Raw genomic sequence first — 20,391 nt, 5'->3', positions numbered from 1 at the left:
AAATACACTTTAACAAAATCATTTCTTATTTCCCAAAAGGGTCAGAAAAAATAAAATCTAAAAACATCCCCGGAATAACTCTGAGAGACATAGTGTGTTACGACAACAGGGTCTGTTTAACACAGCAATCTGAGCACTGTTGCAAGTCTATGTTAAAGACCAGGAGATACGAGAGTCATATTGCTCAGGTGCAGGCCCTGGAACACGGCTGCCATGAGCAATGCTGAGTGTTGCTGTGGTTCAAACTTTACAGCGACATGACGCTGCACACGTTGGAGTCGCTGGGGCTCCACATAACATGTTGACAACAACTGGGGGAGATACAGGGCGTCAGCGTCTTGTGCCAGCTGATCGCCGCCGCCGCCGATAACGGACATGGAATGTCGTCCTGACATACACATATCGGGTTGTGGTCCTCACACTTTGGTATCAGCACAGTGGGGCCGGAAACAGGAGTCGTAACTAAGCAACAAAATAAATACCTCAAAACTATTTCATAGCACTAAGTGGGATAAACAATTCTGAAAAAATGGATGAAATAAATAAGGAACACAGTCATAAATAAAATAGTTTCGACATTTCCATATTAAAAGAATTAATGCAACAATGAAAACAATTACACCAATGTTAAAATACCAGATAGTATTTGAGATGTATATATGTTGACATAGTGTCTACACACCACCGGTACATTTTGTAAAAACTTCAACTAGGAACAAGATCAGAGTTGCAAAGTCTTAATCCTTTTTATCAGAGATCTATTCACAAATGAGTAAAGTGTAAATATTGGGTGGTGTACAAAAGGTACTCCCAACAGTGGTATCAGACAAAAATAGAACAGATTGTGCAAAGATAACAAAACATATTCCAGCGCCAATAGACCCAACAACCAGGTGGCAAATACACCACAGCAGCTCATGACCTCGCTACACATTCAGTGTAGACAATGTCAGTGACGAAGACCACTGTGAGGGGCAGACATCTGTCCCTTGTAACAAAAATTGAAGCCTGGAATCTTCAGTTGAATTAAACATACTTTGCAATAATAACTTGCAAATTTTTGTCTATGTATACAAAATATTTTTCCCGAAAGTGGAACAGGGTTAGGTAAAGTAGCATCCCTGCAAGGAACACACATGATGGGGCCAGGACACCATGGCATCTCGAGTGTTACTTGGTTATCTTTTGAACTAAACATAATTTGCAGGCCAAATAAGACTACAATGGATCTGAGCATGTACACAAAGTACATCCCCTAGGCCCTAGAAAGGAATATCCTGTGCAACTCTGACCTTGTACTATTAACATGACATGATGTTGTATCAACCATTTCATCCATTAACTGGCAATCTGTACAACATAAGCTGGTGCCAATACCTAACACTCGATATGATAAAACCATATACATCATAAATAGCCTAAAAATCAGGGTACACAAAATACTGTTACGTGCAGTACGCATCATTCATAAGCAGGAACAACGTTCGTAAAATGTTGTTCATGGAATTAACAAAGTTTAATAATTAACAAAGTTTGTTGGTGTTGTTCTGACTCTCTACTGTGGGCTGTCAATCAACCAGTTTATTTCTGCAATAAAATAAAACCTTGGAAACAAAAACATCAATTAACAATATTCACCGGATCTAGGACCCAAACACCTGTAAACCCAGTCCTGTAAACACGGGGTTATCTCCCTTGAAGAGAGCCCTCTAGTGGTGATGCTGTGAACTACGGAGGAGGAAGGGAGCTGTGTGACATGTGGTGGTTAGAAGGAACCAAGGGCATCGTCTCCCTGGGTGTCGGAGGCCGACGGATGACAGGGAGAACGGCTACACACTATCGAACTGAGCACAGTCACCTAATAAGTACCAAAGACGACAGCAATATGTGGAAGGAGCTGGAGGAGGGATATAGAACACACATGAAGCATGGTATGCAATCTTTGATCTGATAGCACCTAGAAGTATCATCACAGGGTCATTCAACTAGCTGCTTATTGTCTTCTCCATGGCAACCGTTCAACATCCATCATCACCTCAGCAATGGTCAATTGATGTCGATGCTTGAAGAAAGTGTACACTTCTTTGTTGACACCCTTTACCTTTAGAAATCCTCCAAAGTGCCAACATCTCACATAGTATTGAAGGGTACTGCCTTTTCACTGACGTCTAAATCCGTACCTCAGGTCAGTGTTGACTTCATCACACCTGAGTGTGTATTCACAATCTTTCATGTCGACCTATCACACTCTCAGGTGTCAAAAATCATAACTTTGAACATGTACTGTACAGGTGTTTAATGTCAATGTATTGAAGCCAAACCATGCCGAAGTCCCTGTTCGGCAGTAGCCAAGCCTTAAGTTCCTGTTCGGCAGTAGCCAAGCCTTAAGTTCCTGTTCGGCAGTAGCCAAGCCTTAAGTTCCTGTTCGGCAGTAGTCAAGCCTTAAGTTCCTGTTCGGCAGTAGCCAAGCCTTAAGTTCCTGTTCGGCAGTAGTCAAGCCTTAAGTTCCTGTTCGGCAGTAGCCAAGCCTTAAGTTCCTGTTCGGCAGTAGTCAAGCCTTAAGTTCCTGTTCGGCAGTAGCCAAGCCTTAAGTTCCTGTTCGGCAGTAGCCAAGCCTTAAGTTCCTGTTCGGCAGTAGCCAAGCCTAAAGTCCCTGTTCGGCAGTAGCCAAGCCTAAAGTCCCTGCAAAATAGTAACCAGGCCTTCAGCCCCGCTAAGCAGTAACCATGCCTCACATCCCTAAGTAGTAACCATGCCTCACATCCCTAAGCAGTAACCAGACCTTCAGTTTCCAGTAGTAACCAGACCTTAAGCAACCAAGCATTCAGTCTTTACTAGGCAGAATTTAAGCCTTCAGTCCCCTCTGAACAGAAGCAAAGCCCCCAGTTCCTGCTAAGCAGAAAACACTTTTTGAGCCTATCCAAGGAAGAGACCAAGGATCCACTCCATGCTGTGCCAAAACCAAGTCTCCAGCCTCACCAGGCAGGAAACAACCCCCAGTTTCTGCTTAAATGTACCCATGCCTTCAGCCTCTGCTGGAAGCCACCAATTACTGCTTGGATGAAAGCAAACCAATCCCTCATGCATCGAGGCAACTAGCTAGCTGGGGCGAGTTGACAGACAATTCTACATACTGTCATGAGTGTACAAGCATGAGACAAATGTTACAGCTAATATCTGAATGTTTCCGCCAATGGTTAAACTTCAACTAACAAATGCAGCTTGGCCCAATTACAAGACACTAATGTAAAAATACAGTAACTGGAAAACAACAAAAAATAAACATGGTACCAATTTTTGGTCTCACATCTAACAGAATCTTTGTCAGATTTGGTAACCCATATCAACAGCTCTCCTCTATATGTGGAAATTGTCTTTCAATACACATACAAATGTACAAACATTTTATCGACATTAATTCTTCAATGGGATATGTCTTCTTAATCTATGCTATTCCCCTGGAACCCTGATATGACAAAGGAACATATTCCTTACTGCAAGGAATGGCATGAGTAGACAGATCCTGTGACGGCCTAGTGGAGAAGGGGGTACACATTGTTGCATAGTACACTACACTAGAGTGAGCTGGGCAATAGGCCCTTGGAGAAAGACAGAACACTTCAACCATGAACATGACACACATCTACATACACAGACACTAATGATGCACTTAAACCCACACAAATACACATCACTACAACTCTGAAGCACTGAGAGTTACCTCCCTTGGGTCTGCAATGTTCTGACAAGCAGTATCATTATTCAAGTAGAGATGGGTAGCTGATGTTAGCTAGGATGTGTACGGCCCAATAACAAGCCACAGGTTTAAATCCTGGGCATGAATCAGACTTCACCAGAATTAAGGAATGGGCTGAGTAGAATGAAGTCTCCAGGATGAAGCATCCAGTCTGGGTCCCTAGGATGAAGTCTCTAGTCTTGAGTCCCTAGGATGAAGTCTCCAGTCTGGAGTCCCCAGGATGAAGTCTCCAGTCTTGAGTCCCCAGGATGAAGTCTCCAGTCTGGAGTCCCTAGGATGAAGTCTCCAGTCTGGAGTCCCTAGGATGAAGTCTCCAGTCTGGAGTCCCTAGGATGAAGTCTCCAGTCTGGGTCCCTTGGATGAAGTCTCTAGTCTTGAGTCCCTAGGATGAAGTCTCCAGTCTGGAGTCCCTAGGATGAAGTCTCCAGTCTGGAGTCCCTAGGATGAAGTCTCCAGTCTGGGTCCCTTGGATGAAGTCTCTAGTCTTGAATCCCTAGGATGAAGTCTCCAGTCTGGAGTCCCTAGGATGAAGTCTGGAGTCAGTGGAACATGGTAACAGTATTACACCAAAGCACAAAGAAGTACTTGTGGCCATGAGAACTACCCAATCACTGACTGGTAGCCAGCACCTTCTGCAGCTATCACTGGGGAACAAGGTTTGGCCATCCTAGTAATGTGTTGGTCAGAGAGTGAGGGGGGAGAGATGGGGCGGGAGGGGAGAGAGCACCATCATCTTGCATATCAACACCCAGCAGGCGTGGGAGGGGGAAGAACAGACCGGGGTTGGGAACGCCCCGACGGGACATCTACAGATATGCATACTACAGGGGACTATGCTGCCTCGATACGTCCAAACAATCTGACCGACTGCTTCACTTCAGTGCTCGACATATGGCCAACCCTTCTATAGTACCTGAACTGTTTCATAAGCCTATCTGGTACTTTAATTAAATGTTGCATTTAAAAAATAACAAACGTGAGTCTTTCTCGTTTCAGCTTACTGTTATTACAGCTGCTTAGGGGCCGGTCAGTTATCATGAGGGGTGGGGGTTGGGAGGGTTTCAGAAGGAATCAGGGGAGGAATCATAAAACAAATATTTGGGGTGGATCATGAAAAAATGGTCATTTTATAATCAAATACAAAGCATCTTCCCGAGGCAAGGGAGTTAACTGAGTATAAAAGTCCAGTTTCCACCCTTGCCGAACTAGGTTGGTATTATGGAGTTACATTTTGGCTGGACTAACGAGTCTATGGATAGTCCAATCAAAATCGCGCACCGAAATCGAAATCCAGTTCGTAAACTGTCGTGCAGATTTAGGGCGATTGCAGGATTTGCACAGCATGTGCACCGCAAACTCGTTGTCAACAATTATTTTCCAAATATTTTCAAGTTTTTTATCAAGGTGCTCAAGTGATTTGATGCATTTCACAAATGCAAGTGATACAAGAGGTGGAATCTGATTGATCCATAGGAGTGGTATAGAAGGGACTTAACTCGTAACAGCCACTGGTGGCACTACGATCGAGCCCAGGAATTCCAGCCTAGTTCGGCAAGGGTGGAAACTGGACTTTTAAAGTCAGTTAACTCTCTTGCCTCGGGAAGATGATACAAAGTGGCCGACCCAAAACATGACAAGAATTAGGGGAAAGTTGATTATTGCATCGAAAACCTATAACAGACCCATGTAATAACTGACCGGTTTGATTTACCTCTATTAGTACTTATTGTTCTCCAACTGAAGAAATCTGCCATAACTATCGGTTATCAAAGTACTATAGAAGGTTGGTCTTGGTGTCTGTCTCCACAATTTAGTGTATTTGTCCATATTTTGTTCATGCATGATGATTATTCACTTAACAGACTGATATCACCAGGTGTTATAACCATATCACTGGGTGCTATAGTCATATCACCAGGTGTTATAACCAGGTGTTATAACCATATGACTGGGTTTTATAGTCATGATATCACCAGGTGTTATAAACATATCAGTGGGTGTTATAGTCATGATATCACCAGGTGTTATAAACATATCAGTGGGTGTTATAGTCATGATATCACCAGGTGTTATAAACATATCAGTGGGTGTTATAGTCATGATATCACCAGGTTTTACAACCATATCACTGGGTGCTATAGTCATATCACCAGGTGTTATAACCATATCACTGGGTGTTATAGTCATGATATCACCAGGTGTTATAACCATATCACTGGGTGTTATAGTCATGATATGGACAGGTGTTATAACCAGATGACTTGGTGTTATAGTCATGATATCAACTGGTGTTATAACCATATCACTGGGTGTTAGTCATGATATCACCTGGTGTTACAACCATATCACTGGGTGCCATAGTCATGATATCACCAGGTCGTACAAGCATAACAACATGTAGCATAACTATGATATCATAATATATATCACCAGGTGTTATAGCCACTATATAACTTTTGGGCAATATCCATGATACCACCACATGTAGACAATTGTAGAAAACTGATACATACTTCAAAGATACAGTGGTGTAACTCATCTTTAAATAACCTTCTCATAAAACAAGCTGGAGATATTTTGGAACATTGTTTAACAATGTTTGACCATCACTCAACATGTTTTTGAAGCATGACCAGTGCATGTCCAGCTGGCTAGATGGTGTTCGAGTTGCACAACATGAAATGACCAATCAGATCAGAACATAACTGAGGCCTCATGGGAAAGACTGATAGACTCTTTCAAACAGCCAGTTCATGCCAGTTTGAGGGCTTTGCATAACCAATAAATAAATGATAGTATGATACAAAATATAGATAAATCAATAAGGTGTGGTACATGGAAGTGTTAAAATGCAAACAATATACAGCAAGTGTATCAAGTACCTTGTACAGTCACTAAGCCCCACATTCCAACAGGGCTACACAAAATCCATGGATAAAAATATTATACATGTTAAGAATCTCAAAATATATATAGCTTCATACACAGCGCCCGCCAATGACTGACACCGATGCAGGGAGCGCAAAGTGACGGGGATCTGGTTAGGGTCCTAATTCACAGGGACAGTCGTTTAAAACGGTAGAAAAGTCACAGCCAACCACCGTCTTACAGGAAAAATTCACATTTTCACATGCTTTGAAAATAACGTTGGTTAAGGATATTTCATAGGTTATTCAACAAGTCACAGGTTTCTAGAATTCACAGGTTTTGTTGGAGTCTGCATGTACAGAAAAGAACCAATAGGAGAAAAGTGCAAAGATTAACTATTCACATAAACATGTATTAAACAACTTGAATGGACACAGCTGACAGCTCTCTCGAGGTCGTCCTGACAGTGCCCCATTTCCTCCAGGGTATCACAGCTGTAGTATTGCTCCTGGTCAGGCTGGTGTGCTCTGTTTCCATGGGTGGGTTTATTATCCATGAAACAACCAACAGGACATTGCAGTGATATGGGCTTCACGCCAGGACATTCTACCAGCGACATATGTCAGCTTACAGTGGTGGGAAGTCCCACATGATGAAGGTCAAAGAAGGACAAGATGATGTAACAACTTCCTGTCAAACAATGGGATAATGTTCATGGACTGACACAGTGTGAGTGAGTGAGTGAGTGAGTGAGTGAGTGAGTGAGCGAGCTGGGTTTTAACACCGATCTGAACAGTATTCCAGTTATATCACGATGTGTCAGCTTGAGGTGGGAAGGAACTGAATTGTGCACGTTTACCACTTCGGCGAAACCAAGGAGCAGAGCATGGTGCTGACAACCTAGAAACACGATGAGGGGAAGGAATAAAACTAAGATTAACTGTGTACAATGAAGGAAAACAAATAGTGTAGGTGTTTCACCAGATTAGTTCAGTGTCCAGGAAATAGGCAGGCTGATGATGGGAGTGGATGAAGAGAGCAGGAGGGGACAGGTATCATCAGGGAGACCCTATTCCCAGGTGTTACATGGTCATGTCTGCAGGGACATTTCACCAGGTGTTATAGGCATGACATCGGCTGATGTTACGAGCATGATGAAGACAGAGAGTGCTACAAACATGATATCACCACATGCTATGTGCTAGTAGGTATTATTTGCATGATGATTTTACCAGGTTTTATAAGCAGGATATCACCGGGTGCCATATGCATGATATCGGAGATGGTTATAATCAACATATTACAATGATGGATTTCACCAAGACGTTACAAGCTTGATATCAACAGGTGTTGCAAGTATGATGATTTCACCGGGTGTTCAGAGCATATCAGCGGGTGTTGCAAGCAGGCAGATTTCACCTGATGTTACGCGCATGATATCAATGGGCGTTATAAGAATGATGATTTCACCGGGTGTTACGAGCATGATTTCACCAGATGTTACGAGCACGATATCAGCGGGTGTTGCGAGTATGATGATTTCACCGGATGTTACAAGCATGATTTCACCAGACGTTACGAGCATGATTTCACCAGATGTTACGAGCATGATATCAGCGGGTGTTGCGAGCATGATGATTTCACCGGACATAACAAGCATGATTTCACCAGATGTTACGTGCATGATATCAGCGGGTGTTGCGAGCATGATGATTTCACCGGACATAACAAGCATAATTTCACAAGATGTTACGAGCATGATATCAGCAGGTGTTGTGAGCATGATAATTTCACCGGATGTAACAAGCATGATTTCACCAGATGTTACGGGCATGATTTAACCGGATGTTACGAGCATGATAGCAATGAGTGTTATGAACATGATGATTGCACCGGGTGTTGCCAGCATGATGATTTAACCGGATGTAACAAGCATGATTTCACCGGATGTTACGAGCATGATTTCACTGGATGTTACGAGGATATCACTTGGTGTTTTTAGGGCATGATTTCACCGGATGTTACAAGCATGATATCAGCGGATGTTACGAGCATATCAGCGGTCATTGCAAGCAGGATGATTTCACCGGATGTTACAAGCATATCAGTGAGTGTTACGATCATGTAGATTTCACGGATGTTACAAGCATGATATCAGCGGGTGTTGCAAGCATCACAATTTCACTGGATGTTATGAGAACAGCGATTTGACAAGATGTGAACAGCACGATATCAACGTGTGTTTAAGCATGATGATTTCACCGGGTGTTATGGGTTTCATAATTTCACTAGATGTTATTAACACAATCATATCACAGGGCACAACAAACATGAATCTATCACCTGGACGCAAAAACATCCATCTGCAGGTAAAACAATCATAAAACCTGTGTGACCAGCATCACACCACCGGGTGTGACTAGCATGATGATGATATCATTGACCGATTCACACACGATAACACCAGGTGAGAATATCACCTGAGACCTCAAGCAAGACGTGCAGTGAGCAGGACAATATGGATTTATAAACACAAACAGTGCTCAGTAAATCTGGTTTTGATTCAAAACATATATGCTCATTTGCATTCTTTTCTGTACACCCAGACAATGATGATTTGATATTTTGGCAGATCCCTACCATTTGTGTGGATCACGCAGTCTCTCATGTCAAACTGCATATAGATTTTTCATACCATCTGAACAGATATAGGTTAAGCTATATAAACTTGAAGCCAAGTCCAACATCAATATACAATAACAATAAATTATGCTGACCGACTAACACCACATGGCAGGATTATCATAAAGTCTATCTCACAACACTGGTACTGACACAAGAAAGATGGCAGACGTAGCTGGACACGCAGTGACGAAATACAGGAACTCCATTATACAAACATTGTGCTCCATCTCGATACACTGCACGGAACTGCATGGAACACGCCTATACAAATGCAACGTTCCGCCAGTGGATATCGGTCATTCAAGATGGCGAAGGCAATGTGAGGAGGGAAGAACACCGCACTGCAAGGACAGTTATGGCATGATGGGAAGGATGTCACCCAACGTGTGGACGATATGGCATTGCACCATGGTATGGCATGATGACGAACATGATGACGAGACACTGCTGCCAGAACTATGCATGCTGCCTACATCTAGCCACGGCAAACCAAGCTCACGCGTGTCTGCAACATGGCCTTGAGAAAGCATGACCTTGACCTTGAAGGTCATTGTGGTCAATCACTGTGTCAGATGAAGATGGAAGCAGCCAAAGCACAACTGGTGTCACACGACGGTCAAACAATATAGTCATATATTCAAATGTATATGTATAATATATATAGATATTTCTAATATTCAAAATGGAAAGACAAGATAAATATTTTTAACGAGGCATTTAAAGCTCGTTATCATTGATGGAAAGTTTATGCAATAATAAATTAATGGCTAGCGCCTCCGTGGTGTAGAGTATTTATATAACAGCTACTAGTAGCCATGGACTTGATCTTGTCACCGGGTTCAAGGTCGTTGCCATAGTGTCACGGAATGAGATCGAATGTCTCAGCGTACAGGTTGTGAGGGAAACTCATTTGTCCTTTGAGTGACTCCAGCATGCGTCTGTGTTCCACGCCCAGCTCCCGTAGACTGGAGATGCTCATGAGGAGTCGGGGGAACAGGCCCACCTCGTCCGGGTGGCAGGAGGAGATCTCCGCCTCCAGCGCTTGGATCAGCATCTCCTGAAGTCTCATCACCTTCTCACGGTTCTTCAACCCAGGCCGATCTGCAGCCACAACAACAACATATTAATACTAGGGCTGGGACGAGTCCAAATTTACTACCCGGGTACCCGATCCCCTATTACCCGGCCCTACCCGGGTACTCACTGCAGGTCTCAAGAGTTGGGAACAAAATGTCTGATTGGGAACTGTTTTATCGCAGCCCTGGCCAAAACTATTTAGATACATGTATCAAACGATCAGTACACTGAAGTTGACTGAAGCTTTATCTTTACTCAGACATGTATAAGTCAAAAGGAATGTGTGCATCGTCAGAAAGAAATGAGAACATTAGCAACTTGTGGTGTAACCACTGAGCTATAGTGAGTTTTTGTCATCAAATAATATATCACATAACTAACCACGGGGAATAAGTTCCATCTTGTATCGATGGCATGGAATACCTTCACTGACTGACCTGGGGAGATGGGGACACATGCACTGAATCACCTGGGGAGATGGGGACACATGCACTGACTCACCTGGGGAGATGGGGACACATGCACTGACTGACCTGGGGAGATGGGGACACATGCACTGACTCACCTGGGGAGATGGGGACACATGCAGTGACTCACCTGGGGAGATGGGGACACATGCACTGACTTACCTGGGGAGATGGGGACACATGCACTGACTTACCTGGGGAGATGGGGACACATGCACTGATTGACCTGGGGAGATGGGGACACATGCACCGACTCACCTGGGGAGATGGGGACACATGCACCGACTCACCTGGGGAGATGGGGACACATGCACTGACTTACCTGGGGAGATGGGGACACATGCACTGACCCACCTGGGGAGATGGGGACACATGCACTGACTTACCTGGGGAGATGGGCACACATGCACTGACTCACCTGGGGAGATGGGGACACATGCACTGACTTACCTGGGGAGATGGGGACACATGCACTGACCCACCTGGGGAGATGGGGACACATGCACTGACTTACCTGGGGAGATGGGGACACATGCACTGACCCACCTGGGGAGATGGGGACACATGCACTGACTTACCTGGGGAGATGGGGACACATGCACCGACTCACCTGGGGAGATGGGGACACATGCACTGACTCACCTGGGGAGATGGGGACACATGCACTGACTCACCTGGGGAGATGGGGACACATGCACTGACTCACCTGGGGAGATGGGGACACATGCACCGACTCACCTGGGGAGATGGGGACACATGCACTGACTGACCTGGGGAGATGGGGACACATGCACTGACTGACCTGGGGAGATGGGGACACATGCACTGACTCACCTGGGGAGATGAGGACTAGAGCGCTGAAGAGAGACTTCTCTGACTCCTGGAGTTTGAAGGCATTGAAGCGGATACACAGCGTGAACAGAAGCTCCACGAAGTGCTCCCCGAGCGGGAACCCCGTCTTCATCTCCTCGCGGGTGACCAGGGAGTTATTCCCCAGCAGGTAGATGGTGTTGGTGTCGACATCCACGAAGGGAGCACACACCACGCAGGCCACCTGGAAACAGGAGAAGGTACATACCATTACCTTCTGGATGCCGGACGGTCTGAGATAATCAGTGAAATCCTGCATACAACAGATCTTAGTTGCATGAAATCACGATCCTGCTAGGACATGGTGCGATTTATTCTTCAAACAAATTCAAACAATGACTGACTGTCGTGCCATTGTACATAACATAGTCATCGTCACATCGCTGGACAGGCTGCGGCGTGGTCTGTTGTTGACAAACACCAGCCTTCCATAAAAGTAAAACGTTTGGTATACAAGGAGCATAATCGAAACAGGAAATTACAAATACGGTTATTAATCCAACAATACAGCATTCCGTATGTCATGGTGTAACTAAACATAGTACCATATTTTCTTGAGTATAGTGCACACCCAAGTATACTGCACACCCTCCCTCTAGTGGATTCAGTATTTTGGAGAAATTTTTTATGCAATGACACGGAATGGAGGCAAGGTATTATATTTTTCATAACAATGATTTAAATGTTAACTGATATTCGTTCAAAACGTCAACTGGAGCAATAAATTATTGGTAGATTGTACTTTGATTGGATTTCTCTTTTTAGAGTTGTGTCATTTGAGCTGGACTCAAAATAAAGGTGTATGGTGCCGAATTTGCCAGGACATTAAACAAAGCAGACCAGATTGAATACACTGGGTAATTTATGTAGTCTGGCATCCTATTACCTCAAAGCATCCTCCCTTGATAAGACTGATCTGATCGTCCTGGTCTAGCACAGCGAAGCCGGGGATCTTCTTTGCAAAGATGACGACGTCCTGGATGGTTTTGTTGAGCAGGAGCTGAAAGTGCTGCCAGCAGATCTCCCCCGTCATGTTGCCTGACACCTGCCATCATAGAAACCACGGTTAGCCACACAGCGGGTGTTGAGCTGTTTACGTAGTATTAAAATAAGGCCATCTTGGGACATCCAAAATTTGAAAAAAAAACCCACCTGGTTAGAATAAGGAACCTTGTACTTTCATATTGAAATTAAACGCTGTAAATTCGAAATCGGTATCCTGAAAATCGAGTCTGTCATCAGACTGTGTAATTACTGCATCATCAAAAAAGAGCCATGAATTATAACATTGTATTGTTGACTGATGTATTTATACGAATTGACTTCAATATTATTTCAAGGAGGTATTAACGTAAAAGCCGATGCACATATTTTTGTACACAAAGTATGCACGTCAGTATTTACCTCAATAAATGCAAACTAATATTGAAGTCCTTTCTTAAAGCACCCAATATTTCAACAGATATAAAAACAGTTTGCATTAAAATATACATGTTTTCTATGTTGGAAACATTTACATTGGAACAAAAAAGTTCTGACAAAACAGACCGTTATACAAATCACTGATAGAGTTGCTTCCCTTTGAACATGTTGCTGTCCAGAGAGATGGTGGAGAGTTACCTCCCTTCCATTATGCAGCTTCTCACAGTGGCTGCTTACCTGTTTGTTGTCCGAGTTGAGATGTTCCGTGACAATTCGTCCAATCATGCGTTCCATAGAGTTCTGCCCCTGGTATTCTCGGAGCTTCTGTGACATCTCGCCAAGCCTCACCTTGAGGAGTGTAAACGTCGTCACAAATGATTCTTGTATTTTGGATATCATGCTGGGGACAGTGAGTTTGGGTTCCTCCTCCATTCGCCGCGAGTACATATTGGTCCGACTCTTGTTGACTATTGGTGTAACCACCGCTGTGTGCTCAACTGGTGACTGATCATGTGACACTGGCACCCGACTGTAGTGGCTTGTCATGGGGGTGTCTTGGTAAGAGTTTGTGTCTGGCCTCACGGGCCACTGGTCATTAGATATGCGTCTTTGTTTACTTAAGTTTGTACTCTGTTCCATATGGTTGACTTTTTGGAATTTTTCTTTGGGTTCTATTGGTTCATGTCTTTGGATAATTTCGGTCTGACTATCTTCAGTTGGGTAATACGGTCGCTTTTTGATTGGGCTACGACTAATCAGCTCTTCTGACTTCTTACGAAGATCAAGCGTCAGGTTCTGAACGATCACAGATGGTTGTTGGCTGTGTGGACTGGGGATGTCCATTGTCCCGAGGGACGTGCTGGAGGAGACAGCAGGCGGCAGCATGGACGTCATTGCCGGGACAACAGTGGACATCACACACTCCGTGCCACCATCTTCTGTTTTGATGTAGAACTGCTGAGAGGACAGCGACGGCAGGGTGTAGTTGATCTGCGGCGGTGTGCGCAGAAGGGAGCCCATCACAGAGTGGGTGCTGGAGATGCTGCTGCTGCTGCTGCCGCCGCTGCTGCTGCTACTTAGGGGAGGCTGCATCTGTGGCTTCGTCATTGACGCAACTGCCAAGAGCCGTGACGGTACAGCCGAACGGGGAGAGATTGTTGAGGGAATTGTACTCACACTCACTGTTGGCTCTGCAATAGTAAGACGTGGGGAAAGAGGCAGGTCAGATACGCTTGGCGATGACCTTGAGACAAGTGGTGATGACCTTGGTGGGTAATCTGGTTCCGGCTGAGGTAAGTGTTCCTGCACTGACTCCCTCCGTTCAACCTTCAGCATCAGTGGCTCGTGCTCTGATGCAATGTGATACTGATGGCTGGATTCTGCCTCACTCATACTGTTGTTGCTGGTGCTTAAACTGTTGTTGCTGGTGCTGCTGATGTTGTTGCTGTTGCTGTGTAGGTCGTTGGTGTTGTCCATCTCTAGTGACTGTTCGGCAACACGGGGCTGACCAATGAGATGGTTCAGATTCTGTCTCTGTTTCAGTAGCATGGAGAGGGCGGCCATCGAGGACTGGTTGTCCGCAGGGAAGTTGAGGCTGCTGATGACCATGGTGTTGAGGGCGGGGTTGCCGCTGGGGCTCTGCGTGGAGCACTCGGGATTCAGGCTCAGCAGTCCGTGAAGAGCCTGCTCTGTCTGGGTGTCTTCTATACTACGGATCATTTCTCGCATCTTCCGAGACCGACGGCCAAGTTTTGCAGCTTCAATCAGAAACATTTGTATAAGAAGGCATTGTACATTAAATGTTAAAACCAAAGGAATGAATTAATAATTTGATGGTTACCTAGAAAATAAAAAAAAATTAAAAAAATAGAAAATAAAAAAAAAATAGTACTAAGGCACTGTAGCTCACCTGAATATATAACCAAACATTTCTGTTAGCACTGATATACAAATACCGAGAGCATAAAACAGAACACACTACTTTGTTTGTTGTTTAATGCCACACTCAATATTCCAGCTATATGACTGCAGTCAGAACACACTAAAATTCCAATGACTTGAAGTATGATGTTATCAAAGGAGAGACATTAGTGCCAAATTTCTGCTTCCTCAATCTGTCAATTTCAGAAATGTTTCCAAAGCTAAATTTGATTGAGAAAAATCAAAGAGCATGATCAAAAGTGTAAAATAGTGCAAGACAAACAAATATGCTACTAAATCAACACAACAAATGTCTGAATAATGGTTGAGCAATGGTCATATTGAAACTATGATCTCAACCTCTTGTACCGATTTAGGTGTAATCACTGGTGGGGACAAGCATCTTGTAACTTCAAGAGTTTCAACTTCATTGGTTTCATTGGTTTTTGAAAAGATGTTTTCAAAGAGGAAATGACATAAGCTCGCTTGACTTTCAACATCAGTGCTGTCAGGTGAGCTACACACAAGCAGATCCTCATGTCTGACCAGTCACCAAATTGCACTGCCTATCTGATAGAAACTAACATTTTCAGTCCACTAGTCCTTAAAATGATAACATATAGCAACCCCCCCCCCCCCCCCCCCAAAATGGCTAATTTCTACTAGTCCTTATTATACCTTATCTATTTGGCAGTTTGGCAAGAACTACAGGACTCATGCTTATTTCTAACACTGTGCCTTATTCATGTTACGGACAAGAACTGTGCAAGAGTTACCTGCTCTTGACATTCCAAGAGCCAAGCACTTCTGGAGGCGGCAATACTGACATCGGTTCCGGGTTTGGATGTTTATCTCACAGTTCTTGTTGTAGAAACATTTCTTCCGAGCTGGGTCACCAACATTTTGCAGTGCTCGACGAAAAAATCCCTAAAACAGGCAAAATGAACCATTCTGTAACAATTCATTGTATATAGTTTCTGGTAAACTAGTATCGACAAGTACACTTGAATAGTCTCTGGTAAACTGGTATCGACAAGTACACTTGAATAGTTTCTGGTAAACTGGTATCGACAAGTACACTTGAATAGTTTCTGGTAAACTAGTATCAACAAGTACACTTGAATAATTTCTGGTAAACTAGTATCAACAAGTACACTTGAATAGTCTCTGGTAAACTGGTATCGACAAGTACACTTGAATAGTTTCTGGTAAACTAGTATCAACAAGTACACTTGAATAATTTCTGGTAAACTAGTAGCGACAAGTACACTTGAATAGTTTCTGGTAAACTACTATCAACAAGTACACTTGAATAGTTTCTAGTAAACTGGTATCGACAAGTACACTTGAATAATTTCTGGTAAACTAGTATCGACAAGTACACTTCAATAATTTCTGATATACTGGTATCGACAAGTACACTTGAATAGTTTCTGGTATACTAGTATCGACAAGTACACTTGAATAATTTCTGGTAAACTGGTATCGACAAGTACACTTGAATAACTTCTGGTAAACTGGTATCGACAAGTACACTTGAATAATTTCTGGTAAACTAGCATCGACAAGTACACTTGAATAGTTTCTGGTAAACTAGTATCGACAAGTACACTTGAATAGTCTCTGGTAAACTGGTAACGACAAGTACACTTGAATAATTTCTGGTAAACTAGTATCGACAAGTACACTTGAATAGTCTCTGGTAAACTGGTATCGACAAGTACACTTGAATAATTTCTGGTATACTAGTATCGACAAGTACACTTGAAAAGTTTCTAGTTAACTAGCCTTGCCAAGTTGACATGCAAAGTTTCTGGTAAACTAGCATTACTAAGTATGTTGTAGCCACTCAACCGTGAAACAATGTGATTGCTTTGAATTGATTTTACCATCAATCCTTGTGTTAACTTGACTGTTACATCCACAGTAAGTACAAACACTATTGTCCTGGTCTAGTTGAGGCTGGGACATTGAACAGAGGACCAATGATTTCCATTATTCCACAGCTGGATATCAAGGACATGAACAAGTCATTCATAAAACCGTGTCTCTTAAAATAATTGATTTGAACCAGGTGTGCCAACGCTTTTTACTGATTATATCATTACATCACTGTGGCATCAGGATTGAACATGTATTAATGGGGTGGTGGGGTAGCCTAGTGGTTAAAGCTTTTTCTCGTATTCCCGAAGACACTGGTTCGAGTCCCCACATGGGTACAATGTGTGAACCCCTAAAAATGATACTGCTGGAATATTGCTAAAAGCAGTGTAAAACCGTACCCACGCACTATTATCACACAAAGAGGCAGATAGCCATCAGTGGTGTGAATCACTCCTGACAAGCATTCAGCAGTAACATAGACTTGCACAAGTCTCTAAGGCAATAATGATTAGTTTAAATAATAAGTTCTTGATTATGTATATAATAAGAACAAGTTGTCCCATTATGAGACTGGAGTCCTTCTGTCCACATATCTAGACTTACCTATTAGGATAGAATTACTAAACATCCATGGACTTTTCTTTCAGTACAGCCTTGCAGCAAGGCTAGCAGCAACTTTGAGATACGAAGTACATCCTTCAAGGGGCACAACACAGGAATAATGCCCCTAACTGATCTAATTGAGCAATTTTTTATCACTGAGTGATATTGTCTTGTAAGTAACATAATGTAATTTTGACGGTGGTAATTGAATGTCGTCAAAGGTCCCAGTTCTGCCTAAAGCTGTGCGATGTTCAGACATAAACAAATGAGTAGGAAGTATTTACAGTGCTACTTTCTCATGTCACAGATATGTCCTTGCTTTGGGGCAGGACATCAAATTAATGATATTACTTCTTCATACAAATTAATATCTGAAACGGAACCGGGTGTGAGTCTTGTGCTGACAGAGGTTTTAACAATATCCACTTTCACTAATTGACACAATCCATAAGACAAACCTCCCAGCCATTACTGGTATTTATGGCCACACACGGCTGCTGGGAGGTCTGATGATAAGTAGGAGGAGATGGGATGGCGATGGATCACCTGTCTGCAGCCTGCATGTGGGCGGTGGGGACGTGGAGCGGGGTGGTGCCAATGTGTGTCTGGTGGTGGGGATGTGTGGCCATTGGTGGGGATGTGGGGTGGGGTGGTGCCAATGTGTGTCTGGTGGTGGTGATGTGTGTCCGGTAGTGGGTAATGTGTGGCCGTTGGTGGGGATGTGGGGCGGGGTGGTGCCAATGTTTGGCCGGGGTTGGGGATATTGGGTGGGATGGTGCCAATGTTTGGCCGGTGGTTGGGATACTGGGTGGGGTGGTGCCAATGTTTGGCCGGTGGTTGTGATATTGGGAAGGGTGGTGCCAATGTTTGGCCGTGGTTGGCGATATCTGGAAGAGTGGTGCCAATGTGTGGTTGGTGGTGGGGATATTGGGCGGGATGGTGCCAATGTTTGGCCGTTGGTGGGGGTATTGGGCAGGGTGGTGCTAATGTTTGGCGGGTGGTGGGGATATTGGGCGTGGTGGTGCCAATGTTTTGCCAGTGGTGGGGATATTGGGAAGGGTGGTGCAGAAGTTTGGCCAGTGGTGGGGATATTGGGAAGGGTGGTGCAGATGTTTGGCCAGTGGTGGGATTATTGGGAAGGGTGGTGGCAATGTGGTTGGCATGTGGGGTGTGGATGTGGTAGGTGGTGATGTGGATGTGGACAAGGTTTGGGGAAGAAAGGTGACAACACTCTCAATGTTCCTATCTCCTGTTGGAGAAAGAGAGTTTGGTTTAACACTGCTTTGCAAAGTATTTCAATTACATCAACTTGATATATAGTATGAGAAACAGGGTGTGCAGTGGGTATTCATCCTCAGATGACAAGTGCTTGCTGCCCCACGATGATGGACAACTCACCTTGCACCCTTCACACGCCAGCACTCCGTAGTGGACGCCGGACGACTTGTCCCCACACACCAGACACTTGAGGGCGGGCTGGGCCACCTTGGGGGCACCTGCAGGGAAAGACACAAGCCATGAAACATGGGTAACATTCAGGAGAGGAGTGGGGCAGACAGAATTTTAGTTACACCACGGTCAGCTCCAAGAACAAAGAAAGCCTGAAGTCACACAGGTTGTATGTGATTAGTCTGAAATGGAAATGTTTTTTAAAGTAGGCATTGGTGAGTCACTTAAATCCAGTACATCTGTCATCTGTTTTGCCAACATGAAGCATACTCTGTTAACCATAGAATGGGATGCTTCACAACTGACATTGTACAAAAAGGACAAGTTCAACATTTGTCCAGTTGTGAATGTTGCTGTTCTTGGGTAGAAAAATACACAACAGTGTTCCCGGGGCATGACTTTTGTTTTCAATTCAAAACAGAAACTTTGTCCCACCTCCCTCTTGACTTTTGAGAAAAAAGTGAAACATTTAATTATTTTATGCCTTAGGACTTGGTTATACCTGCATGTATGGTAGTAATAATAATAATAGTAGGCCATTGATATAGCGCATATTTCCACACCACACAGGGCAATGTTTAAAGCGCTATTATTATCCCCGTCACTGGATCAGTGTGCTGTCAACAATCACTCTCAGCTCCCTGGGGAGTACACAACCCAAGCTGCCCGTTAGGCGCTAGAAGGTTAACAACTACATGGCCATCACATGCTCCCGGGTACCCATTCACTGCTGGGTGAACAGAGGCCTAAACCAAGTACAACACTAACCGGCGACCCACATTAAAAGTCATAGGAACTGCAGATCACGTTTCACATGATAGAGATGGAAAACTTCATTATAAACCACTCAGCACTAATTCTAACCTGCAACCCCTACGGGTTATCTGGCTATTAAAGGGGTTACCTCTCACAATTTGTTTGATATCATTTTCTATAGGTTTTCTCGACATATTCCTACATGTCAAGCCAGGAGTATCTTCAATCAATATAAACTGATTAACACTCAGTATATGATTAACACTCAGGGCTGCGGAAACATCCAACCTGCAGACCTGTCCCAGGACAGTAAAAACTCATTTGTCCAGAGACAGATTATTGACCAAAAATGTTCTTTTTATCATGAAATTGGTCTGTATGTCATCAAGGCACTGTATGTCATCAAGGCACTGCATGACAAAAAGGCACTGAATGACAACAAGGCACTGCATGACATCAAGGCACTGTATGTCATCAAGGCACTGAATGACAACAAGGCACTGCAGGACACAAGGCACTGCAGGACACAAGGCACTGCATGACACAAGGCACTGAATGACACAAGGCACTGCATGACACAAGGCACTGCAGGACACAAGGCACTGCATGACACAAGGCACTGCAGGACACAAG

At 43.9% G+C, this 20,391-nt stretch overlaps 2 protein-coding genes across 2 annotated transcripts in view; one reads left to right on the top strand and one right to left on the bottom strand.

Annotated features, from left to right (window-relative positions):
• The window catches only part of LOC139469610 (uncharacterized), a 447,403-nt gene that overhangs the window by 306,173 nt on the left and 120,839 nt on the right, over window positions 1-20,391 (top strand). The gene's annotated exons all lie outside the window — the stretch shown is intronic.
• Window positions 42-20,391, bottom strand: part of LOC139468494 (nuclear receptor subfamily 1 group D member 1-like) — an 80,996-nt gene continuing 60,646 nt past the window's right edge. The window contains exons 5-10 of the mRNA XM_071250478.1: window positions 18,952-19,049; window positions 15,843-15,993; window positions 13,384-14,903; window positions 12,611-12,769; window positions 11,689-11,908; window positions 42-10,411 (exon numbers count right to left, since the gene is read on the bottom strand). Coding sequence (XP_071106579.1) covers window positions 10,170-10,411; window positions 11,689-11,908; window positions 12,611-12,769; window positions 13,384-14,903; window positions 15,843-15,993; window positions 18,952-19,049 — 2,390 coding nt within the window. The 3' untranslated portion in view covers window positions 42-10,169. The remainder of the gene's footprint in view (window positions 10,412-11,688; window positions 11,909-12,610; window positions 12,770-13,383; window positions 14,904-15,842; window positions 15,994-18,951; window positions 19,050-20,391) is intronic.

This window comes from Haliotis cracherodii, unplaced genomic scaffold, assembly GCF_022045235.1.
Source record: "Haliotis cracherodii isolate W230 unplaced genomic scaffold, xgHalCrac1.p SCAF_2, whole genome shotgun sequence".
NCBI lineage: Eukaryota > Metazoa > Mollusca > Gastropoda > Lepetellida > Haliotidae > Haliotis > Haliotis cracherodii.
This window is presented reverse-complemented; position numbering and strand designations above follow the sequence as displayed.